The sequence below is a fragment of the Scomber scombrus genome, chromosome 23 (assembly GCF_963691925.1).
Source record: "Scomber scombrus chromosome 23, fScoSco1.1, whole genome shotgun sequence".
In the NCBI taxonomy this organism is placed as follows: Eukaryota; Metazoa; Chordata; class Actinopteri; order Scombriformes; family Scombridae; genus Scomber; species Scomber scombrus.
Genome location: NC_084992.1, coordinates 10,520,255 through 10,545,817, shown reverse-complemented (window position 1 = coordinate 10,545,817; position 25,563 = coordinate 10,520,255). Strand labels below are relative to the sequence as shown.

Here is a 25,563-nt window from a genome sequence, read left to right as displayed (position 1 = left end):
ACACACTGACAATTCTGGTGCATGGCTGACATTGCTGGCAGGGATCCCAAAAGAAGACAAATGCAAGTCATAGTACTTCTGCTGTGCCCAACCCATGCCATCTGTATCTATGTTACTATGCCATGGATGCTTTCACCACTGACATTTAGTGGTTTGAATGGTGAAGTCAATGTAGACAGAGACTGCTGTGTGTGAGAATAAGAGGCTCGCATGGCTGCCAACTCTCACACATTGACTGTGAGACTCATGCAAAGCTCTCAAACCACACATCATTTTCTCACACAGTGAATAAACAAATTCATGAGTGATAACGTTGTGGCACAGAAAGAAGACACAGACAGCGCACAGACAGGCAAGACCGAGCAGCGCAGTGCAACAGCAGCCAGTTAGTCAGACCATCGGGGGAAAAGTGATAAATATACACAAATCTATTATATTGTTATGTATTCCCATGCATGCTGCTCAGAGTAATCTCAGTCAGCGGCTCTTCTGGCAGCAGCACAACGTCTCTCCATCTCCTCTCGCACTGTGTGCACGTTGGCAGGAGTGAGAGTGAGTCACTATGGTTACGGGGATGCTCTGTGTCTCTGTTGTATACTTTCTCGTAATTTTTTATAAAGATACTTTCACATATGAAATAGTTCTGATCCACCAAATTATAAACAGTTCTTGATGCATTCTTGGTTTTCATACTGATTTTACTAATGTAAACTAGTAATAAGTACAACTAAAATACGCCCTCCCCCACCATCCTAACCTAACCCCAACCCCCCACAGAAACAAAGCTCAAGTGAAACGTTGGTGGACCTGGGATTGAAACTTTACACAAACTTAAACAGAAACAGGAAAACAGCTGTACCTAATGTAGAAGAAATGAAAACAGGGTGGAGAAGGAAGTGGCAACCAGACAAACCTTGATTATTAATAAAGATGTTAAAGTGAGTCTTTGATCAATGAGAGCAGAACATAGCCAAAGTCAGTATGATTATTATCAAAGTATTTTAAATGGCATCTCTAAAGTTGCTTTCATCTTCACGGCTAATACTGTTATAAATCGTGTATTCGGTGATGTGATTGCTAAATCTGGTGACTGAGCAGAGCTGCTGTATGCTGCGAAAGTACACGTGATGACTGTGTTTTCACATTAGTCGGGTATGCATACATGCTTGCTCTCAATGCAGAAAACATGACAAATCTTAATATGAGTAAGGCCTGCCTTAAGAGTTGGACATTGACATTAAACTTGCACACACTTCCATGAGTACACTTAGACACTGTGGGATACGCTCTCTCAGCAGGAGCACACCGGCTTCTCTGTTGGTATGAATTTTGAATTTGAGATCTGATGGACTGCAGAGGCCTCGAGCACAGACTCAACATCTACACGGTCTGCTGCAAAACCTTCCTTTAATCCCTGAAATCTTTGCAATCAGTTTGCAAATGTCTGAATCAAGACTTAAAAAGGCTTGAAGTTATTTCTCGATCTATTTACAACTGGAAACTGAAGCTTAAATAAATATTATTTGCGTCTTAAAGTTCAGTTACCGCATAAAAAAATATTTTACCACCTACATCAAGCAATCCACATCCACACAATCTGACAATAAGACAAGTAAATCGTACCTCATGAACTGGCTGAAGGCTTTGTAGTTGGTGAGTTCCCTGTAGTCTTCCTCAGTGAAGGTATGATCAACATCCTCCAGACCCCACTCCTTTGCCAGCTGGGATGAGGTCTTCTGCTCTATAGGTTGCTGAGTAGAAACCAATAAAAAACAATAAGATGAGGAAGATCATCAACTTGTCAGAGCAGATTTTATATAAGCTTTAAAGAAACGACAAGATTTCATTCTTTACCTTCGTCGTTTCCTCCTGACTGCTGTCTCGATCCCCATCGTCTTTTTTCTTCTTCTTGGTTTTCTTCTCCTTCCTTTCTTTATGTTTCCTCTTTTTCTTTTTCTCACCAGACCCATAGTCGCTGGCGACGCTGTCTGAGTTCTCACCGTAGTCTCTTTCTCTGTCCGAGTCTCTCTCTACATCACTGTCCTGAACAGAAGAGGAAGACATCTGATTATGAAGACGCTGGCGAGATAAGTCAGCAAAGTGACAAATCCTGAGCGTGACAGCTGAACAAACTTACAATCTTCTTGCGCTTCTTTGCTTTGACGGGTTTCCCCTCTTTGTCTTTCTTCTTGGCGTCCTTCTTTTTCTTCGGCCGTCCTTTCTTCCTGCACGGGACTTCCCTGTCGGATATTTCCGCCTCTTCGTCTTGGAGGAAGCGCAGAGGAGAGACAGGTCAAACGGAGCGTGAAAGAAAGACAGCTATCAGAATCAAATGAACAATAATCTCCTCTAAAGGCTTCCAGCTAATCCCCTGCTGAACATAATTGCGCACAACAAAAGCTGTATGATACCCCAAGGTGTCTTCAGTTGACCTCTGACCTTGTCTGAATTGTGACACATGCTGAATTAGACACAGTTTGTCAGTGTGCTCTAAAGAGATTTGACAGCTGGTATTGATGGCTCCATAGCATGAGGATAATTGGTTTACGGAAAAGTGCTGATGTGTAATAGGCTAACAATACAAATCTGGTGATTATCTATCTTTAAAAGCTTTTGATTTAAGGGAAACGCAAAGAGTTTAAACCCTTCGCTTATCTTATTGCATAGAGGACTCTCAGCCTCAGTGCATCTAAAATGCATTACTGCTTTCAGGGAATAAATGATGTGAAAATATTAGGCCAGTTATTTCCCCTGGTACCTGGGCAATATCACAACCACAGGGGAAGCAATTTAACCTGCAACCTGACCTGGCCTGGAGTTTAAAGAAAAGGAGTCTCTCTCTCTCTCACACACACACACACACAAATACACACACAAGGGACACAGCTGCAACATCAGCTTCAGAGAAAATGCAGCAAAGCGTTAAAGCATAACCAAAATATGGGCTGCGGTCTCCGCCATGCAAACAGCCTGTTTGATCGGCTGCGTTTTCTCCGATTTTATTGTCTGCCTGCCTTTTGTTGGTGCGCGCTCCCACCAGAGGCAGAAACACATACACCCTCCCCACCACCACCACCTCCCCCTCCTCACTCCCACCCCGTCCAACCAGAACCAGCCAACTCCGCTTCCCGCGTATCCGTGCAGCGTGCAGCCGCTGAAAGCACGCCAGGGTCGGCAGCGGCACGCACGCAGTAGTCGGTGATTCAAAGGCCGCCAGCGGGACGGCTCGCTAAACTGGAACGAGTCATTCCCGCCCTGCACGTTCCCCACACCGGGACCTCGACACCGCTGTGACCGCTGCTAGAGGTCGTGAGGGGGTTAAGGTCCTCGACGGGAAGCCCGACAATAATTTATCTGTCTGGTACAGCATGGCGGCAGCTCCAGAGTCGAGCTGATAAAATGTATTAAAGGCAATGCAATGGATGATATTCACATTTGGAAAATTACGCATAATGATCTCCCCCTTGTCACATCTGCACTGTGACTTTTAAGTCTTTCTGTCACATCTGCATTGCATCCAAACCTTATGTCACTAGTTCCTGTTATGAATAAACTGCAACCTTAAGGCTGCAGCACTATTTTGTATGTCTACTGTAGCACTGTGTGTGTGTGTGTGTGTGTGTGTGTGTGTGTGTGTGTGTGTGTGTGTGTGTGTGTGTGTGTGTGTGTGTGTGTGTGTGTGTGTGTGTGGTTAACCGAGCACCACTTTCTGCACCCTTGAGTTTCACTGCAACAACTTCACTGTCACAGAAACATCCAGAATGCAAAATACACTCAATCAGTCACCTTTTCCTCTCCTTTCCCCCCCTCCCTGACATTAATCAATACTGCTACTACTGCTGCAGCAGCAATAACCTCCAGATCTGTGGAGTAAGACGCGTAATGCAAATTGTTATTCAGATAATTATGGAGCAGGTATGCAAAGCTACCAGAGGGGGCTAAAAAAATGAGGAGTACAGTCACACCTTTCTGTCCCGTAATAAGTGAGAGGCATGCAGCTGCAGCAGTGTCCGCTATTGACCTGTCATAGCGACAAAAAGGGGCTTAAAGGGGGCAAGTTTCTGTCTCCCACAATTTTACCCGGCTTTCATGTCAGCACAGCACAGCGCAGCATCTCCTCTCGACACGGGTATCAAATGTAGCCTCCGGCCAGAGGAGTCCATGTTTATGCCAGTGTTTCTCGACGTGAGCTTTTTTTTTTTACCCTTCAGGGTGACCTTATTACCCCGCAGACCGAGCTCATTTACATGTCATGCATGTCTAGGAGCTGTCAGATGGGATTTAAGAGACAAAACACAAGCTGCAACTTTTTTTTTATTGTGGTGAAGCGCAACGAAAAAATCCTGCTGTGCCAAGTTTAGTTTAAACTTTGTTGGGATGCGCTGGAGGTGAAGAGGAAGTGGAGTAGGCACAATGGAAACATGTGAAACAACACAGAAACACATCTGGCAGATATGGGGGGGGGGGATTTTTATGCATTTTGTTACAAACTGGACTGGAGTTTCTGTTTTTGCAAGCGCGCTCTCGTGTATTGTTTTTTTCTCCTCTTTTCTTCCTCAACCGTTCTACCAGCTGCAAATACGGGACTATGACATATAACGTTACTGATGAATAGGTTTTTTAAGGTGGTTAAATATGTGCCACCTTTAAAAAAAAAAAAGAAAGAAAGAAAAAGAAAAAAAAATCAGGGCTTTAGTAAGTATCTATTTTGCAAAGCGCGCACCCGACTCCTCTGCTCCTCTACTGTACCACACAGGACCTGAAGAAGCACAGATTATGGGGGCAACACAAACTGCGGGTTTCGGCTACTTCCAGCATGCCATTTTTCTTCCACATTTTCTAGCACGACTAAAAAACAGAGAGAGTGTTTTGTTTTTTTGTATTTGCTTGTGCGCGCTCCCGACTTTTGTCCGCCAGTTTTTTACTGTACCTGGCGGGGCTGGTGTTGCAGTTTCCCGAGGAGCCGCCGGCGAGTTTATGTCGCTTACGTTCTCGTCTAGGTCTCCGTCGTCGTCTTCTTCATCAAAATCTCCTCCCTCGGAATTAACCACCATGCCCTCGTCTTCCTCACAGGACCGGAGAGGAGAGGACATTATACTCCTGTCATTGGATCCGTCCTTGTATTCAAAAAAGCGTATTCTTGCTCCGAATATATGATATTTATTTAATATTCAAATCGGCACAGAAAAAAGTGGGGGGCGTTTTGGAATATTTTACACTAGGCAGAGCAACAAAGATGGCCGCCCTCTTATATTTATTTTTTAACAACCCCCCCAATAAGAAAAAATCCCCTTACATAAAAAATGGCTGACTATATTATTTCAGAACGCACCCCCCTCCTCCTTTCTCAGTCTCTCTCCGTCTCTCTTTCTCCCTCTGAGCGCCCCCTCCCTCCTTAAAAACGTACACATTGTTACAAGAAAAAAGGGGTGTGTGACTGCATGTAAGTTACATTGTTACTTGTTTGTTTCTTTTCTGTCTGCCCCCCCTCCCTCCCCAACCTCATCCACACATCCACCCTCCACCACTACAACCACCCCCTCTTTTCTCTCTCTCTCTCCCTCTCTCTCTTTCTCTCTCTCTCTCTTTTTCCTCTTTCCCTCCCCAAGTCCGGATCAGTCACGAATCCGACACACTCGCCTGGGTGTCACTGTCACTTGCAAAAGATCACACGCAACAACTCTCGCTTTCTGCATTGCAGAGCCCGACACAAATCTATCAAATATGGCCACCTTATATTCTCCAGAGCCCCCACCGTTGTATAAAAAATTATTTTGGAGCCTCAGCAGCAGGGTTGTGTGTGTGTGTGTGTGTGTGTGTGTGTGTGTGTGTGTGTGTGTGTGTGTGTGTGTGTGTGTGTGTGTGTGTGTGTGTGTGAGTGTCAGAGAGCTGGGGAGGGATTGAGAGAGAGGGGGGTTGGGAAAATCTGCCGCAGCCATGCCCAGACTTACATCAGATTGTATTGCTTAAAAATTAACTACTTGTGGTGGGGATGAAAACAATTCACAGTATTCAAACTACAGCCCCCCACTTTGAAATGGTCTTATTAAACAGCTCTGGCCTCACAATCTGTCTCCCCTGCACACGTTTAAAAGCAAACAGGAGCTATTTTGCGAAGGCTTCACTGTAATATCGGCCCTCTCTGGAGCAGCAGGCAGTGTCAGCTGGATGGCAGTAAGGCCATGGGAATCCCTAGACCCCAGCCAGCCCTCAGCGGCTGCTCAGGGGCACTTTTTGTTTTGACAAAAGGAATTTTGATTTGCCTTTTGTATTCAAACCTCTCGACGAAACAGGGGGGTCAGACAGGAGAAGCAGTGGCTGCTCTAGGTAAAAAAAATATGGGGAAAAATGGGCTGCACTTTATTAAAACATCTGCTTCTGAACTATTTTAGGCACAAAGAAAAGAATAAGTAAAACAAAAATACTATATAGTTAAACAAATCCCTGGGGTCTCTTTTTTTTGCAGTTTGAAGTCATTTTATTGAATTTATTTGCTGTAAAAACTGTTTAAAAAGGCAGATAAAAGCAGCAACAGAGCAGCTGCATGAGAAAGAAGAAAATAAGTCAGTATTTTGCAGGCAGAGGTGACAGTTTTTCTGTTTTTAAATAAGTTACCGATGTGGGAAACAGTAAATAGTAAAAAAAAAAAATAAATAAATAAATAAATAAAAAAACAAGATGCACTTATTCGCTTTTTGGAGCATTCAGCTGTGCCTTTCGGCCCTCGGAGCAAACTGGGGAACGATGAGATGCAGCTGAAACCTCAAAGAAGAAATACAGTCTCTCGTGTCAATATCATACAAGCAGCCTGAGGTCAAAAGGCCAAGGGTCAAGAGACCTGTTGACATTTTGACAAGTGACAGGAGGGAAATAATCACAGTCACGGCCTTAATGTGATTAGTAACACCTGTTATTTTCCTACTGTGACACATCAAAAAGTCTGTCTTTGTGTGGAACAGACCTTTTTCTTCTTCAATAGAAGCAGAGAAGAAAAAGAACAGGGTGAAAAGCTCGGGGTCCTCGTCCCCGTCCGGGATGTTCAGGGTCATAACTCCATTAAAGCTCCTGCTACACCTGAGCGCACAACAAAGAGGCGGCTGGAGGATTTCATCTCTGACAAAATAAACTCTCACAATTCTCAAACGTTTGACCTGAATTACTACAGCGGAAAATATGTGCCAGTCAGTCAAAAGCCAGGGGGCCTCTTTCACAAAATTGTCTGCTGAATACTGTCCATCAACTCATATAAAAGTATAATAAATCAGCTGTTTTAAAAGTCTTATTACTCAGAGTCAAGTGTATGGGCGACACAATCACTTTATTGGACACAGCTGGGCTTAACGAGAGGCTTAACGAGCCTGGACTCACTGTAAGTGTAATTATTGTAAATTATGTGCCTTAATTTGAGAGATTTTCATGCTAGTGCGAGCAGGCAATAGTGGCATTAAACATGATAATTGAACCCCTCAAACATACTTTTAACTAAACAATACATTTCTAGAAGGAGTGTGTTGGATTTAAATGTTAATATGTCGCTTAATTTGATTAGAAACAGTGAAGAGAGCAGTGGGGGTGACAGAGGCTGAGGGCTTTTGATTGAGCCATCCAGAGCGTGTGGCACGCAGCCGCAACACGGCGTAAAGCATCCGATTTGGTTTTCTTATCCTCTCCACGTTCTGTCTGTATGTGTGAACCCTGACATCTGCGGCTTTCACACCAATAACTGGATATCGTGTACGTAAACAAGCATTTCAATTACGCCTCCTCCCTCTCTCTCTCTCTCTCTCTCTCTCTCTCTCTCTCTCTCTCTCTCTCTCTCTCTCTGTTCCCCCCCTGCTGCAACAGGTGTCTGAGTCGCTCCAGCTCGGCTTCCCCGCGCCCACAAATGAGGCGAGAGGAATTTGTTAGTGCCTGATCCAATGGCCACATCTGCCAAGAGAGACACGGTGGCAATGCAAGACACACAGGAGGAGGAGATGTGTGTGTGTGTGTGTGTGTGTGTGTGTGTGTGTGTGTGTGTGTGTGTGTGTGTGTGTGTGTGTGTGTGTGTGTGTGTGTGTGTGTGTGTGTGTGTCTGTGTGTGTGTGCAAGGGAAAGTGCATCCGAGTGTGTGACTGGAGCCCCCTACTAAGCCTCTGGCCACTGAGGAGACTGCTGTTGCCAGATTGGACGGCTGGGCTGCACTGTGTGTGTGTCTCTGTGTGTGTGTGTGTGTGTGTGTGTAGTTTACATACCCTCACCCAGAGCATCCATGTGTGTGTGTGTGTGTGTGTGATTGTGTGTGTGTGAGGTATTTACAGCCATGACTGTGCAAAAAAAAGGGTGAAACTAGCCAGGACTGTCATATGCTGCAGGCCCTGACACACTGCACTACTGTTTGTGCTGTCCTATGCTGTGCTGAGATGAACCCCCCCCCCCCCCCCCCCCCCCCATCCTCCTCTAACCCCCCTCCCACCCCAGATATGCCGAGGATGAGAGGGAGAAGCGCCTCCCCTGGGTGCTGCGCTCTAGCTAACCCAGATTTTATGCAGTGTGACACAACACACAGAGGCAGACACCAGCTCCTGTTCTCCATTCAGAGCTGAGCCGTCTGAATCGAGGCAGCCCAGAGAGCCGATAATGCTTCACAGGGGCCTGCGGAGAAAAAACGGGGACTACAAGGAGTAGAGGAAGTTGCCTCACGTTGATCCGTGTCCTCACATTCTTTCACACCTCACACACCCTGACAAAGTGCTTTAAATGCAAGTATGATGTATTCTTCTCGTGTTTAGGCGTGCATGAATCATTTAATGGATATTTCCCTTGAGAGGTGCAGCTTCTGGAAGAGTTGCTTTAGCGTTTAATTCACTTTTAAAAAGGAGGGACCGTCTCGCATTTTCACGTTACTATGCTTTGTAGAGTAAATGTACAGTTGCAGGACCCCAAGTCAACTCTGCTGATTGCATAACAAACCTCCTAAACTCAGCTGCCTATTCCACAACTGAGGCGAGATACAAGACAGCTACCACACTGGCCTCAAGAGCTCTTAAAGGCTTTTTACTCATGCATTAAGAGCTAAAATAGTGACAGTGCTTTAATGTGCATGCTTTAACCCGAGAGTCTTGTTCCCTTACAAAAAATCCAAGGGGCGCAAGTTGATTAAAAGGATACAAATGCAGAAAGACATCTCCTATTTAATGTTTTTTTTTGGGGGGGGGGGGGGGGTTTCTGTATTTTTTTTGGACTTTCCTTTAATGTTTCTTGTAAATTCTGATAATTTAGCTTCTTCAGGCATCTAAAATATGCAAATCTATGTATTGACAAATGGCAGACGTGTGCAACTAAGGTGTTACAAGTAGACATTGCTTTATTTGAAAGGATTAATAGATAACAACACCATAAACAAATGAATGCAAACCAGAATATACTGCTCACCTCCATCTGTAGCACGCGTAGTGTCCAGGTGTGAGTTCGTATCCAGAGCATTTCCTCCTCACACCGTTTATTCTTCCACCAGGCCTCTCCAAAGTCATATTCCCAGTAACTGACAGAGCCAAGAGGGGGCACATGCACTCTGCAGCGCTTCACACGGTCTGTGATCATATGGGTCAGAGTCTGTAGAGAGAAGTAGTACATCTGAATCAAAACTATTAATTGATTGATTTGGCCTATTAACACTGACGACTTTAGTGTCAGGGTCAAATCAATAGTTAATTAGAGAGAGTCCTACTCCAGAAATGACACTTAAAAAATCATGGTATAATTTCACGGATCCAGGTGTATTACATTTAAACATTATCCACATTATATCTAGAACTAAAGCACTATATTTATTTTAATTTTATTCATCAAGACACAAACAAGAACAAAACAGCTGGAAGATTCAGTGACTAAATACAATATATTGTGGGCATTTCAGGTCTTTTCTGTAATTTTACCATTGTTTTATGTAAAATCGTCTCTGAATGCTCACTGTAACTTCTGAAAGAAGAAATAGAAATGTTTATAACACAAATTCAAAGTTGCATTCATAAGCAATAAAACTCAATTGCTTAATTAACTGGTGTTTTTGCTGCTGCAGTCTGTGTTAACTGACATCACTGAGTCTGTTAGCTGGTGTGTTGGCATGTGTAGAAAACACTGCAAGTTCATTCTGATGGTTTTATTTTTAATAAATGTAAGAAGATGCCTTTAAATGATGGGTTTACAGTTTTTCAAGTGTGTCTTAAACAACAGTCAGGATACCATATGAACAGTGAAAGAGGTTTTTTCTTCACTGTAATCATTCCTCCTGTTCATACTGGCTGTTAAATGTGTCAAATGTGCTTTTAATGTAAGTGATGGATGCTAAAATTCACACAGTCATTTAGCACAAAAATGCATTTAAAAGTTCATGTGAAGCTTATATGAGGTTTCAGCAGTCTGAGTTAGTCAAGTGGATATCTGACACATTTACAATCTTTTTAGCATCAAAAGTTGCCCTGTTGAGCTGTGGTGGAACTAACAACAAGAGGGACTTTGGTACTAAAAAGACCTTAATGTTGAAAGATATTGATTAAGTTGGAAGCGTCATGTTAGCTTCACATAAACATTTAAATACATTTTTGCACAGGAGGAGGACTGTGGATTTTGGCCCCCATCACTCATTCAATCTTGTAATGGCCAGTATGAACACGAGGAAAGACTATGGCAGGGGAAAACATATTTCAATGTTAATTAAGGCTCCTGGCTATTGTTTTAAGACAGATAAGACTTAAAAAATTGCGAACCTGTCCTTAAATGCAGCTGTCTCGCCTGTAATTACCACTTATGACCACAGAGGACGCTGTTAAGCAGCATTTAACACAGTCTAAGATGCCGTACAATATTTTTTAAAGTGCATTAAATGAAATACATGTAATAGTTGAGTCTGCACGTGTACTGCAGCTTTTAGGACGCTTTCATAATGTTGCTGAAACCACACAGCAGGTCAGCTTTAATGATAATAATATTTAATATAATGTTCCTCACCGCTATTAGCTGCCTCCTCTGTTGACCACATATATGCTGTCAGTGTGAAAACTTACTGTCATAATGTTATACTTTTCGTGCAATTTTTAAAAATCTATTGTGATCCCTTTAAAAACAACAAACGAGCAAAAATCCCCGTTTCCGGTCCAGCTGGTCCTCCCCTGAAATCCCTCCGACAGTAAATGTAGTAGAAGAAGAAGAAGAGGAGGAAGAGGAGGAATGGCAACGATGATCGCTGAAAATGGTCCCTCGACTCGTGTATGTCTTTATTTATTTTAAACTTGTAGTGTTTTAATCGTTGCTCGTGTTGTTTTGCGTGTAATATCAGTGAAGAAAACGTGGTCAGAAAGCTAAAAGCTCGCTGTATTTAATCTTTAAACAAGGCTTCAGTGTTAGCTTTGTGTTAAATTAGCTGTAGCTGCTCTTCTGTCACCTGTTTAAACATCATTTATCAGACAGTAATTACAGACTCATCATTATTTATGTTAGGCATCGAATATTTACTATATTGGCCAAAGAAACATACCTTTTAATGCATAGCTTCTAGCCAGGTTGCTATGGTAATGTAATAGGTTATAGATTACTAGTTACCCTATTTAACATTTAATAAGTAATGTAGCTGTTTCAATTAATTAATTAAAGTAATGCATGTTATTACATACGATTACTTTTCTAATTTTATAACCAATGTTTTCAGCTGTTAGGGTAAGTGTACCCATGAAGCACCAAAACCTAAGTTCAGGTGTTTTTCATGGATACTGACATGATTTATAAGGGAGATAATTTCTTATAAAGCAAGATGTATCTCTCATTTGAAAATGTATTCATTAGTTCATGTAGATTTTGGAATATAAAATAAAGATATTTCATGAAAACAGTCAAAAGGTTTAATTGGTAGTGTGACACCATTTAAGCCTATCTCGTGATGTATTTTCAAAATATAAAAAATATATAGATTTCAAAGAATTAAAAACAGATATATATATATATATGTATGTAACATGTTAAATATTAAAGGATGAGGAAAAGCTAAATCTTGAAGGTCTGACTTCAGATGTAACCTCCTTTGTAATCATCAGAAGAAACTAATTTAATTACGTATATTTTCTTAGTAACTGTAACAGATTACAGTTACATTTACTTTGTAATTACATTATGTAACACCATTACATGAAACTAGTCACTCTGCTTCTAGCATAGGAAAACATTGTAAAGTGATACTGTTGCTGTGTTCATCAGAGTCCAAAGTATTGTCTCAATATTGCTCATCTGGTCTGACCAGCAGCCAAAAACCTAATGTGTTTAATTCATAATGATATAAAAATGAAAAATGAGGTAATAGACTTTCAGAATCTAATATATTTGTTGTTTATTTATCAGCTAATCAATGATGAGATTGATTGTTTCAGCGTTAAACTCGGTCAAAGTTAAATCTGTCGCACCTTTCTGTCCTCGACCAGGAGCAGCCTGAAGTGTCCTCGCCGTCCCCGGACATGCTGAAACTAGAGGGGCTCCTGAACAAGAACATGAGGATCCGCATGACAGATGGACGGACTCTGGTGGGGCTTTTTCTTTGCACAGACCGGGACTGCAACGTCATCCTCGGCTCAGCTCAGGAATTCCTCAAATCCACAGGTAGGTGAAGACCAGAAAGGATCAAACAGCCACGATGATACCCGCCCCATTAACATATATGAGAGGGGCAAAACAAACAACACACTAAAGCAGAAGGTCAAACACTCGATATTAATCACACATTAAAAGCAGGTATGAAAATGTGAGCTGTGATTCATGAACACAAACACAGACGAGTAGTGTTGGATGTGTTTGGGGAGAATTTCATTGGGAGGGGGGTGCTGTGAAGAAGTCTCTGTTATTGTAGTGCTTTTTTTATTCGTTTATTTGAACTTTCATCTGCAAAATTTGATACAAAATGGAAAAATCTGAGTAATATTTTTAATAGTATTGTTGTTACTCGTGTGGCATTGTGTGTGTAACCAAAGAAAATTAACTTTAATGTCTTTTTTTATCTAATTTTTTCCTCAGACACTTTCTCCCAGGGTGAACCCAGAGTCTTGGGTCTGGCCATGATCCCCGGTCACCACGTGGTCTCCATCGAGGTGGAGGCTGACAGTCTGGAGGACACACAAGGGTACGGAGCTGACCATTGATGACGCCTCACCTGCCAGGAGGAGCAGCGTTCAAGCTTGCCTGAATCCCACTCAGCCTGATGTTGTACGGCTGCGGTGGAGCTCAGAGGAGAACGGACGACTTTGACTGTGTGGATTTTATCAGTCACTTCTCCGCTATGGACGCAGAACTCCTGCGTCAGTGTTGTGGATTTAGCCATTCCCTTCATATGTGAGGATGTCTCCTTCTGCAGTGACGGCTGTACAATACAGCACGTGTGTGTCTGCGTGTGTGTGTGTATGTGTGTGTGTGTGTGCGCTAGATGAGTGTGAATAAGGTGTCGTGTACAGTAAAACCTCTTTCTTTAACATTTTGAAATAAATCCTGTATTTGAGATTTTGTGTTTGTCATTGACTAAAAGTAGATATGAAGTTTGTTATTTCTTCTATTTTGGCTTATTTATAAGTGTAAATATTAATATGCAAAGTGCCAAATAATCATCAAGAAAGCTGGTGAAGTGAGGGCAAAAAAAACTCAGACAAACTTGTATAGTTTCAATTTTTTAATACATTTGAGCATGTCAGCTGATTCAGTTTGGCAACGGAAGAACTGATGCCACTAATGACAAAAAAAAAAAAAACACCCTAAAAAGAAACCCAGAAACTGTTTATTGAAAACAAAGAGCTTGTCACATTCGGTTAAAATCCAGAACCATTACTGACAAAATAACTTAATTTGTGCTCAAAACAAAAAACCTTAGCGAGAATACCAGTTTTATTTATGGTTATACTGTTGTGTGCCTTCACATGGCAGCGAAATTGGAGCCTTGTTTACAAAGTTGCACATTTGTATCTGCAATTCAATGGTTTCAATTTTCAGTGTGACCCATTCAAAAGTTATATACACATTTCCTTATTAATTTTATACAGTATGCTTCAGGAATTGGAGCATTAATCAAGTATTTTTCTATTTTAATTGATTTGTATGCAGACCTGCACCAATGTACCTTGCCGCTACTTTAATTTAATACTAACATTTTGCATACGCACCTCGTTCTGTGTGGTATTTGTAATAATTCAAGTACACGTTTCTGTTCTTTTCACAAATGAGGCTCTTGGGACAGTTATTGAAGACACGCTTGGTTTGTAGAGTGTTTGCAGTAACATTTCAGGAGTGTAGAAAACGTAAAAACAAAAAAAAGGTAAAAGTGCTTTAAAAGGAGTGAGAACAGAAAGAGTTGATGCTTCAAACTCTTAATTCAGTCGTTAGTTGAGATGCTTTTATCCAGAATATTATAATATTTTTTTCCTCCATGTTATGCTCTTATAGACTCAACAATACAATTTAAGTTACATCCATGTTTGCAGCTGTTAGATATTGTTGAAAATATAATATATCCACCCAAATACAGAATTCACACATTATTCAAATGATATAGCTGTAGAAAACCAATCACAGAGAGCGGCTACGATGATTTAAGATCCATAGGATTTTTAAAACTTTTACACCCACACGTTTCATGTAATAGTGCTCAAGTCTTACCTACTTACCATCCATGTAAAAGCTCAACAAAATGCATCTCTTGATGATCAAATATAAAAAAATCATTGTTCTCGAGTACGGAGAAGGTTCGACGTGATCAAAATAGAAGAAGATGATCAGTAAACGTGATTCCTTTTTGTTTTAGATTCCCACTTTTAAAGAATACTGTGAGCAGAAACCAATTGACAGTCCTCCTATGTAATGTCCCGAGGAAACGTTACTGCATTTAGAAGAAAAGAAAAGGAAAAAAAAAAAAAAGATTCCCCAGGTAAAAGTTCAAAGAATGGCACAAAGAAAGAAATGAGTAATAAGAGCAGACATCCCGAAAGAGAAACTGTCCCACATTGACTGCTTTCAACCACCACCTTCCCATTCCTAAGGAAGCGAAGACTTTTTTTTCTTCAACCACAGCGAGAAGTTATTCAAACAGTAACCACAGTTGGGGTCCTTCGTTATTGTGGTCAGAAGTCCAGTTTTTTTCCACATTTCAGCACAAGCCTCCGATGTGCTTACACTGCATTAAAAGTGAAAATGATCAAATAACTCACAAAACTGCGTCCAAGCTGAAGCACGAGTTGTGAAGAAGACTCCAGCGTTCCTTCATTGATCCTCCCCCGTTGTCCCCCCGCCTCCCCCCATGTTCTTAAAGTCTTTCCCCCCCTAGTTGTACTGGAACTTGAAGTGGAAGCTGCCGCCAGACTCGAAGGGGTTGAAGTGAAACGGCCAGGGTTGACCATTTCCTCCGCCTCCGCCCTGCTGGTTCTCCGGGTCCAGTGGATCCTCGCCCGCGTCAAACTTCTGCCGCATTTCTGGAAAGACAGTTGGAGGAACATGAATAAGCCGCATTTGCTTTTCCTGCCGCACCCGCATTTGCTTTCCTGCTGAGAATTAGACGACAAGATCGACACCACTCTCGTGTCTTTGTGTTTAACATGGCTAGAAGTAGTGTCTGGCTTTGTCTGAAGCTAACAAAATCCACCTAAAAGCATCTGTGAAGCTCACTAGCTAGCACTTTCCCACTGTTTACAGTCTTTGTGCTAAGCTACGCTAACCGGCTGCTATTCATATTTACTGTATACATTTCCTGAACATCCCTAAGAAAAAAAATACTTCCAAAAATGTCAAACTATTATTTTAAATGATTCATTAGAAATGTGTTAATTACAAGGCGAAATAGATTTTTGAGACTTCTGCGATGCTAAATGTTTGCCTAATACTACAACGTAAGCAGTGTCACGTGTACATGTAACCATCTCAGCTCCTGACCTGGGTCGGTGAGGACCTCTTTAGCCGACGCGATGTCGATAAATTTCTTTTCCGCCTCCTTCTTCTCAGACTCCAACTGGAAGTTGTCGGGGTGCCACTGCTGTGCCAGCTTCCTGTACGCCTTGATGATCTCCTGCTTGTTGGCGCTCCTGAGGAAAAACACATTAAACGTTTGTGGAGTGTGTGATCTAACAATGCATGAAATTTAGTGCTGATAGTAAAAGCAATGTCGGACGATACTGTTTGTGATGAAAAACTAGTTGGACCGGTTACCTTCCCACACCGAGGATCTTATAGTAGTCCCGCTTGCGAGAGACTTTGAGTAGCTTCTGTGCTCTATCCAACCCTTCTCTAATTTCGTTACTTTCGCTGTCAAACTCTTTCGCCTCCTGGTAGTCGTACACAGCTGAAGATGGGGTTTAAAATGAAAAAGATTACATTAATATACAATGTGTGCATGCAAATGTCTTCATGCAGGTGTGTTCGGTGCTGAAATCATGCATGCAATTATTGTAGTTAATTGTGGTTGATCAAGGTGGGTGCCACTACCTTTCTCGTAGTCCTGGTTGAGGATGTAAGCCTCTGCTCGGTCACGGAGGATGTTGGTGTTGCGTGGGTCTCTCTGGTGGGCCTCTGAGCAAGCGTCGATCGCCTCGTGAGCCAGCTTATCCTACAATTGTCAAGAATCACGAGGAGAAAAAAACACTTGTTGTTACTGTGAAGCAGCAGAGCACTGGGACTGGAACGTTTGATGCCAGCTGCAATAATAATGCATTTCACTCTCACCTTAAAAAGGCTGTGGCAGATCCTCTCTTTGGCCAAGTTGGTGTAGTGCAGGACATTAGGCTCTGTCTTCATCACTGATTCATACTTCTCAATAGCATCCTGATACCTAATTGCAATAAGAGAACATAATAGATGAGTGAAAAAAAACCTTCTTTCCTGGTATTTTTTTTGGAGAGTCAGGAAACAAGATACTAAGAGCCAGGAAGACATTCAGGTTGTGAATAATAAGGTGCAGTATGTGCCAAGATTCCACTATTGAGCATCTTCAAATTCATTTCTTTGTTTTCAAACTGTTTTGAAGCACACATAAGTTACAAAAGCACCAACAGTTTGCAGACACTGACCTCTCCTCCTGAATAAGCTCCTCTGCAGAGTCCAGCTGCTTGCTGAGCTTTTTCACCAGCTTGTAGTGGCTGAAACACTCCTTGTCATCCTGGTCCAGTTTCAAACACTCTCGGATGTGGCTGCACAGAAAAGGACAGATATCCATTACAAAGGTATCGCTAAATCAACATGGTGAGTGCCAAGGCTGCTCTCAAGATAAAAATCAGCCGAATTTGCATGCCACTGAGAAGTAGTTTGTTTATTCCAGTAAGGTAGCTCACTTGAGTGAATCGTGGTGTTCTCCGAGGCTGTAGTGTAGCAAGCTGAGCTTCAGGAAAGCGGCGCGGTTGTCGTTGCGTAGCCTCGTGGTCGGCGTTAGATCCTGAATGGCTTTCTGTGGATCCCCCATCCGGATGTAACAGTCCGCACGAAGCTCCCGTGACTCCGGATCCCACGGAGAGATCTGAGGGAAGATGGAAACTATTATAAAGAATGAAAAGACAAACGTAACAGCAGGAACTCTCAGACAATGATTCTCCCTCTTAAAATCATTCTAAATGTTTAAATCCTAATTTGACCGAAAAGAGAGTCAGGAATTACTTCATAATCCTTCGTGCTATTGGAGGACATATTTAACTACATGATGGAGGAGCTGTATCAGCTAAAATATTTTAAATAATGGAACAGGCAGTGGTGTCCCTGAACTGAGAGGTCTGGATGGTATTACAACATAGCAGGATATCAGAAATGTATTCTGGCCCTGAAACATTCAGTGCTTTATAAACCATCAGCAGTATTTTAAAATCAATTCGTTGACAGACAGGGCGCCAGTGTAAAGATCTGAGAACTGCAGTGATATGATCCACTTTCTTAGTCTTACTGAGGACTCGAGCAGCAGCGACTGTCTGATTGATTTTTTAGGGAGATCTGTAAAGATACTGTTACAGTAGTCGACTGTAGTGTACTGAATGGTTTAAATCATTCCTCCTTGGTTGCAAAAACAATTACTTAAGCTTTATCTTTGTTTAATAGAAGAACATTCTGGCATATCCAATCGTTGATTTGTTCAATGCACTTACTCAGCACTTATATTGGACCATAGTCCCCTGGTGGTATGGTTATGTAAATGCAGGTGTCGTCTGCATAATTATGATAAATATACTTGGTTGAGTCTTGGGGAACCCTACAGGTCATTTTTGTCCACTTGTTGTGTAACTTCCTATAAACACGAAGTAATCCCTGTCCTTCAAACCAGTTTAATACTATGCCAGAAAATCCCACCGAGTTTTCCAGCCTGTCTAATAGAAATTTCTGAATTACTCCCTACCCCTAGGATTCTGCAGTGCAAAAGATCACAAGTAAATCCCAAAAGTAGGCCCCACTGCGGAGCTTCTACGTACCTCAATGACTCGCTCCAGCACAGAGATGGAAGCGCTGTAGTCCCCCTGGTGGTATGCAGCATGGGCCTCCTCCTGCATCTCCTCCAGCTCGTTTGCTCTCATCAGCTGGTCCTGAGCCTCTTCGTGTTCTGGAGAGCGATGCAGCTAAAAAAAAAAAAAAAAAAGAGGCAGTTTTAATCAACCCCTATGTGATTCACTTCTATAAAGGAAACAACTAGTCACACGGGGAAAACACTGACTGCAAAAGTAGCAGCATACAGGATCAGTGAACTTACCACTACTTCAAAGTCCTCCCTTGCCTCCTGCGTGTTGCCCTGCTTTAAAAGGATATTTCCTCTCTGGAGCCTGGCCTGGAAATGAAGAGATGAGATGACATGAGGAGGAGGAGGAGGAGGAGGAGGAGGAGGTGTGGGAGAGCAGAAAAGTGACCCAAGAGGTGGACATGGACACAAAATAATGACTTTTAACACGATATATTCTTTGTACTTGTGATCAGGTGAACTCACAGCAAGGAAGTCAGGCTTGAGCTGGATGGCTCTGGTCAGATCTGGCAGGGCAGATTTGGATTTTCCCATCGCCAGGAACACTGCGGCTCGCTTGTAATACGTCAGGTAATTCTTAGAGTCTCCCTCTGGAAAATAATCGAATAACACTTATTTGAACACACATATGATGAAACACTCAGCACAGATACAGGACTGAAAATGTCAGCCAGCGGAGAGAATATAAATGTGTGTGTCAGTGTGTGTATGTGTGCGTGTCACCTTACCCACAGCCGAGTGATAGTGGGACAAGGCTTCAGCCAGCTGACCAGCTGCCAGAAGTTTACGGCCCATCTCCAAGTGTTGCTCGATTTCGACATGAGTTGCACCCAAAACACCTGTAGCATATAAACAGTGTTAATTCAGCCATGACAGAAGTATACCGCTGTCAAAAAAATGTTAGTTTCCAAAAGCCCAAAGTGACGTTCTCAAATGTCTTGTTTTGTCCCGACCAACAGTCCACAACCCAAAGATATTTAGTTTACTGTCACAAATAAACCAAAAATATTTGTTTGAGAAGCTCAAATCAGAAAATTGTTGACATTTTTATTGAATAAAATGATTCAAAATGATTTATCAATCAAAAATAGTTGCAGATTTATTTTCTGCAGATTAACTTATCAACTAATCGCTGCAGCCTTAATGCAAAAATCTTACTATGTACTTTTACTGTAATACTTTAACTACATCAAGCTCCTAATACTTATGTACGTTTACTGTAATACTTTAACTACATCACTTAATACTTATGTACTTTTACTGTAATACTTTAATTCCATCACTTATAATACTTATGTACTTTTACTGTAATACTTTAATTACATCACTCATAATACAATAATCTTTCCTGCAGGACTTTTACTTGTAATAGAGTATTTTCACACTGCTGTATTGGTACTTTTACCTAAGTAAAGGATCTTAGTAGGTCTCTCTCCACTGTGATTACCTAATTACTAAAACAGTTTGATAATTCGTGATTTATGATAATTTAGTAATGATTTAAAATTACCTGTCAATCCTGGCAACGCCTCTGTCAACACACACACACACCTATAACTATCTCCACAACTCTTTAACACACTGCAAAGGCTGCTTACACATAGTTATTAAAGTTATACTTATTGTGTGGAAGTGCATTCATAAGAATCATAGCACAATATGCAAATTCAGTTTCATTTCTGGGGAAATCTGAGGAAGGGCGTGTTAGCTTTCATGAACACTTTCTTTTTTAAACCTTTACACAGACAGAAACATTGTAGAAACGTCTGAAAACAACACTAGCGTTTGAGAATGGTTTCTAAAACAGCATATCTGACTTTAAAGGAGGTCTCACCGTCCAGCTGGAGGTCCAGGATCACACACAGCAGTGACAGGGAGCACAGGACCCCGCTGACTCCGCCCCGCCGGCACGACTCCATAGATAAAAACGATTCACACTCTGACACCAGCTACCTTTAACTCTTCTGCTTTTCTTACGTCGGTCGAAAAACGCTGATTTGTGTCATTGAAACCGGCGATAATATGTGTTAGGTCCTCATCGCTTCCTCCTACAGCTACGATGGTGTATTTACGGTCCTGGTCTGACTGTACTCCGGGTGGAAAGGAAGACACGCAGCTCAAAGGTTCCCCCCTCCTTCTTTTTTTTTTTTACATGAGCGCTTCCTTTGCTGAGCCAGGGATCATTTGGGCTTCACTTGAACTTAAAGCACCCTCCACACAACATGATGATGGAGCAGATGAACAGCTGACGAGCTTGCACACTTTGTAAAACGAAACCTTGCTGTCTGGTGTCGCTTTTCTGTCCTACATTTCCGTGGTTGGTCCACTCAGTGCACATCCGTGTTCGTCTAAAGACGTGTGCAGCTCTCATTGGAGAGACTATTTTAACACTAGAGGCACTCCCACATGTCCCTGCATGGACTGACAGCTTGTACTGTTACTAACCCTTTCTCCATTGAATGGCTCTGTGACATGCTGGGAGGGTTTACAGGACTTCTTATCAACCAAAATCCAACTATTTCCCCTCTCAGAAGACATAATATTGTGTTTGGTATTAACATGAATGACACTAAGAGTAGGGATGCACAGATCTGACTTTTTCAGTCCTGATACTACTCTCAAAGTGGGGTCCAGGGTTCCGTCCCCAGCAAAATGTTATTTAATCCTGCTTCTTTTCACATTGATTGCTTTTTGTTGACACTTTTATTTAATTCAATAGCTTTTATTTAAAACTTTTTCCAATGTCTATTTTGTTTCACAACCAGTTTCATCTCAATGTGACTTTTTTTAATCACAAAGTCAAAATGTAGTGTAAATGTTATACACAGAAAAAGACAAAGCCCTATTTTTGTATCTAATCTTAACAGTCAAAGCTGATGAACATTTTTTACAACGTCCCCATCTTCAAGACTTCTCTGCAACAGAACGTAGTCACTTTACTGAAAAGAGGAAAAAGAAAACAACCTAGGGTGTTAAGCATAAAATGTTTTATTGTGCGCAATTGTAAAAAAAAAAGAACAAAAAACATCAACACAAAGATAACTCATCCACCGTCCTCTTACACGACTATAAAACTGTACGAAACAACACACACAAACATCTGGATCGTCACATTTTGACCTTCCACTTAAAATAGAAGTGTGTAGCCTAATAATCCCACGCAGATCATCGGATTTATAGATTTCTTAAAAAACAAGTGACTGTAAATGTATTTAGTGCTGACATGATGAGGGAAACATAAATAAAAATCACTGCAAGCATACGGTATGTTTGTACAACTTAAATGCTAAAGTATTAGGGACAATTTTTAAAATCCTTCTCAAGCTCTCCTTCTACATCTAATTTTGTCCACTGAAGAAAATTAATCAATAATGGATCATCTGCACTACTAATAGTAGCTGTCCCTAATATTTAGAATAAGGAGCTGATTAATCATTTGTACAGGATATATATTTGATTGATTGTAGTTATATATACAGTTCAGTGGTGCTATATTACATTCATTGCTGGACATCCAGTAATATGGACATTTCCATCATTGATAGTTGTGGACGAAAAGCTCCCTTAGCTTAAATGTAAAGGTGTTATATTCCCATCGCCATCGACAAAAGTTTGTTTTCTCTCTCTGCTCAAACGTAGGCGTTTCGGCCGTAAGTACTGGCGGCTACGCTTCTAGCCATGTCTGCTCCAGAGTATACGGTTCCCCTGGCTTGATAAGGCAAAGGGCTGCAAAACAAGACAGATAAACAAAAACATCAGTAATAATACACAAATTAATCAATCTATCAACCAAATTGTATATGTATAGCACCTTTCATACAGTTTAGTGCAATTTAATTTGAATCCAGCCAATTACTTTATAATTTAAACCAGTGTTTTGTGTGCTGGGATATGTTAAAATATCTTCTGTAAGTGTAAGAAGTCTCATTTGAATCTCTGTGCAATTCCAGTGAAAAGCGTCTTTTTTTGTTCTTCCACTGAGGGGCGCCAAAGTCAGAAATGTTCAAATTCTTTACATCCTGCACATAGTGGCTTTAACCAGGATGTGACTGTGGCACAGATATTTAAAACATGTGAGACAGGTAATCTGATTGGCTGACGGGTTTATTACGACCTCATTCATTTTGCATATGACACATTAAATAGAGCCTCAATAAAACGTGTCAACAATGGGTAGCTAAGGTGATCGTATCTGCTGAGAGCTCGTGTTACATCCTGCTGGTGGATTCACTAAGTTTTGCCACGACGAGGCGCCAAAGAGCCATGATGAGTTTTCTTAACAGTTTTCTTAAAGTTCTCAAGGTTGCAAAACATTCACGTTTTCAATGTGTGTGTGTATATCCTAGATGATTTGTCAAACATGAACCATGGAAACTGAAATAAAGTATCCTCCTTTGAATTTTCCTCACGTAAACGTTACTTGCACGTATTTTTTTTTACATTTGTTTAAGTGCAATGGTTCTGTATTTATTTTTAAACCTGTATATTGATTTAGAAATTACATTTTTTATGTTGGTGTTACTCCACCTTGTTTTACTGATAATTTTATTCTTTATATACGTTGCTTTTTAATATGATTTATTTACTGATAGCCAGAATAAATTGTCATGTCTATTATTTTATCACTTTAATCACATCAAATTATATTATTTTTCCATGCACAAAAGCTGCTAAATCCACATTATTTAAACATTTTTGGATAGGGAGAGATTATGTTAGTATGAACTTACTATTTTTCCTCTGTGCCCAATTTGCAGGAACAGGTGAGAACGGCTCCTCCGGCGATGGCGAGCACAGCAGAGCACCAGCCGATGTACAATCCTTCTCCTATTTCATACCTGCGACACACAGCAGTGTGGTCAGATAACACTCATGGCCTTTTGGGTAATTTCCAGTCCTCCCACCCCCTCTACACAAACACCATCACCTCACCTAATGCCAGGATAGAGAGGGTTAAAGAATTCCTGCGTGATGTTGAAGGCGTACCAGGACACTGCGACCATTGTGCAAATACCTTTTAGTAGAAGAAAAAAAAGAACAAGTATTTTTTTAATCATTGGAGTGAGGAAGCTACTGGATTCAGAGCCAGTAATGTGTAATATTGCTCATAATTTATCAGCATTTTGGAGAAGTTCCTTTAGGGTAATATATTAGAGAGTCATTATAATTCAGACAGAAACACTACAAGCTAAAAGCAGATACATTTCTACCTTAAAAATGTGTTTTCCTCCTTCATTTTGACTCAACATCACTGATTGACTTACTCCTAAGGTACTCTTTTTTGACTTTTTTAATGCACTTTATTTATCTTTTGTTACCTTGAAGTATGAAAAGGACTCCAGCAGTGCCAGCAATCCTCCCTTTGAGGGTGTAGTTTTCCCCTCCAGCCTTAGAGCACTGTATTCCTATCAGGGCCCCCAGCAGTCCAAAGGTGCCAAGCACTACTGACGTGATCATCAACGCACGCGATGCCTGGACGTAACCTGTACACGAGAAGGAAATAATTCATCGAATTCAATATCAGTTCACTGTCACAAGGGTCATGAGATACTTCTCAGTTTAAAAGATTACATTTTGCATGTAAACATGTCTAGCAATGAGTTTAACAGCATTTAAAGTACAATACTTAAACTTTTAAAATCTTGAAATGTTCCTTTAACAGTCATTTATCATTGCATATGCATATTTTCTTGGAAAATCAGCATTTAATGTAATTTAGCTACTTTCAACTTTTTTTAAACTTAAAATTATCTACAATTATTGTTTTGTAGGTCAGGTATTGAAAGAACATCTTATCGTCTTTCAGCATAATTATTAGGTTTTTTTAGGTCAACATACCATTCAAGGCGAGCAGCGACGGGAACTCCCTGCAGTTGTGCACCCCCGTCGAATCTGTCGCACAGGACATCCACAAGTTTTCATAGATGGTGGAGGTGGTGATGACATTCCCATCAACGGTGGAGGTTTTCCAGTAACGGTTCGGCAGGGCAACCCCTACCATCACCCAGCCGATGAACCCCAGCAACAAAGCCACTACTTCCACAATCGGATCCATGACCCCTCCTCGGTCCAAAAGGCAAAGAAAAGTGTATCCAGATCTTGGTTTCTATAATTCAATAAAACTTTTCATAAAAGTCTGAATATTTGATTTTGGTGTGACAGAAAGTCTGTGGGTCTCTGAGAGTGCGATGTCTGGTCTGCCACTGTGAGATGTGTCCACCTCAGCAGATATCTATAATGATTTATATGACTTGCTTTCTCTCCACCCCTCTCGCCTCACACGTTTTTTTTTTTGCATTTTACACCCCTGAAACTGAACAGGTGTTTATCGGCTCACCCAAGGTCCAATGGTCATCTGTCGCTCTTAATGACACTGCACTGTGTATGTTTTCAGTCATGATTAGCAGACTTTTTCAAGCAAGTATCTTCTTTTAAAACACATTAGATTATAAAGGTTTGGTCATAATTATGAGCAGATTTTGATAATTGATGCCATTTGAAGAACAATTTAACATTATAAGCTATCTATAACTTGTTTTTTTTGTGATGTTGCTTCAAGAAGATGTTATGTGTGTCTTAATCCCTAAAAGTTTATACAGTTTGGGCTGAAGCTGTTGTAACAGAACCAGCTGCAAAATGTCAGTTTTATTGTATGGTTATGTTTTAAATCATCTCAAGGCCATAAGACACAAGGTCACAATAACTGAGTGTCACACCCAGGATTTCTGGAAGGTTTCCAACATTTAACTGGTTTCAATGGTCTAAAGTTATCCAGTTCATCCTGTAGTCTTTGTGTTTGTGTGTCTTGATTAATAATCCTCTTGTTAGCTGGGCCACAGCGTTGCCAAATCCAGGTCACAGTGTTCACCTAACTGATAATATTGAGATAAATCTTAGCCTAATGTCAGACAAGCCTTCAGGTTTAAAGGTGAGGAGATTTGTAAACCGCTCATTTGTACTCATTTGTATAAAGGTGAAGAATGAAGATCCAAAAATAGACTTCAGCTCATCAATGGTAAACCTGACCTGAGCTGTTCATCAGTTGTTAGTAAGGAAGTGGGAGCAAATTAAAGTTTGCTGAATGT

General features: G+C 41.1%; 4 protein-coding genes across 8 annotated transcripts in view; 1 reads left to right on the top strand and 3 right to left on the bottom strand.

Moving 5' to 3' along the window:
* chd3 (chromodomain helicase DNA binding protein 3) overlaps positions 1-5,455 on the bottom strand; it is a 41,438-nt gene extending 35,983 nt beyond the window's left edge. For 3 of the 5 annotated variants that reach the window (XM_062445428.1, XM_062445430.1, XM_062445429.1), the window contains exons 1-4: positions 4,931-5,455; positions 2,138-2,265; positions 1,855-2,043; positions 1,624-1,751 (exon numbers count right to left, since the gene is read on the bottom strand). In XM_062445428.1, the coding sequence (XP_062301412.1) occupies positions 1,624-1,751; positions 1,855-2,043; positions 2,138-2,265; positions 4,931-5,093 (608 nt within the window). In that variant the 5' untranslated portion in view covers positions 5,094-5,455. The remainder of the gene's footprint in view (positions 1-1,623; positions 1,752-1,854; positions 2,044-2,137; positions 2,266-4,930) is intronic. The other 2 variants (XM_062445432.1, XM_062445431.1) reach the window with 1 other exon arrangement.
* A 5,701-nt stretch (positions 5,456-11,156) lies between these two features.
* Positions 11,157-13,515, top strand: naa38 (N-alpha-acetyltransferase 38, NatC auxiliary subunit). The gene is made up of 3 exons (XM_062444924.1): positions 11,157-11,247; positions 12,450-12,624; positions 13,036-13,515. The coding sequence occupies exons 1-3, from the start codon at positions 11,209-11,211 to the stop codon at positions 13,158-13,160; spliced, it is 339 nt and encodes a 112-aa protein (XP_062300908.1). The 5' UTR covers positions 11,157-11,208; the 3' UTR covers positions 13,161-13,515.
* A 1,806-nt stretch (positions 13,516-15,321) lies between these two features.
* Positions 15,322-20,773, bottom strand: dnajc3b (DnaJ (Hsp40) homolog, subfamily C, member 3b). The gene is made up of 12 exons (XM_062444701.1): positions 20,313-20,773; positions 19,207-19,317; positions 18,944-19,068; positions 18,713-18,787; positions 18,438-18,581; positions 17,319-17,500; positions 17,058-17,177; positions 16,714-16,819; positions 16,477-16,597; positions 16,201-16,333; positions 15,928-16,076; positions 15,322-15,470 (listed from the first exon to the last, which is right to left on the bottom strand). Exons 1-12 carry the CDS (start codon positions 20,395-20,397, stop codon positions 15,322-15,324), a joined length of 1,500 nt encoding a protein of 499 aa, XP_062300685.1. The 5' UTR covers positions 20,398-20,773.
* Positions 20,774-21,480: 707 nt separating this feature from the next.
* On the bottom strand, positions 21,481-24,670 carry cldn15a (claudin 15a). The gene is made up of 5 exons (XM_062444763.1): positions 24,317-24,670; positions 23,797-23,961; positions 23,411-23,492; positions 23,209-23,316; positions 21,481-22,204 (listed from the first exon to the last, which is right to left on the bottom strand). Exons 1-5 carry the CDS (start codon positions 24,531-24,533, stop codon positions 22,108-22,110), a joined length of 669 nt encoding a protein of 222 aa, XP_062300747.1. The 5' UTR covers positions 24,534-24,670; the 3' UTR covers positions 21,481-22,107.
* Between the last annotated feature and the right edge of the window lie 893 nt (positions 24,671-25,563).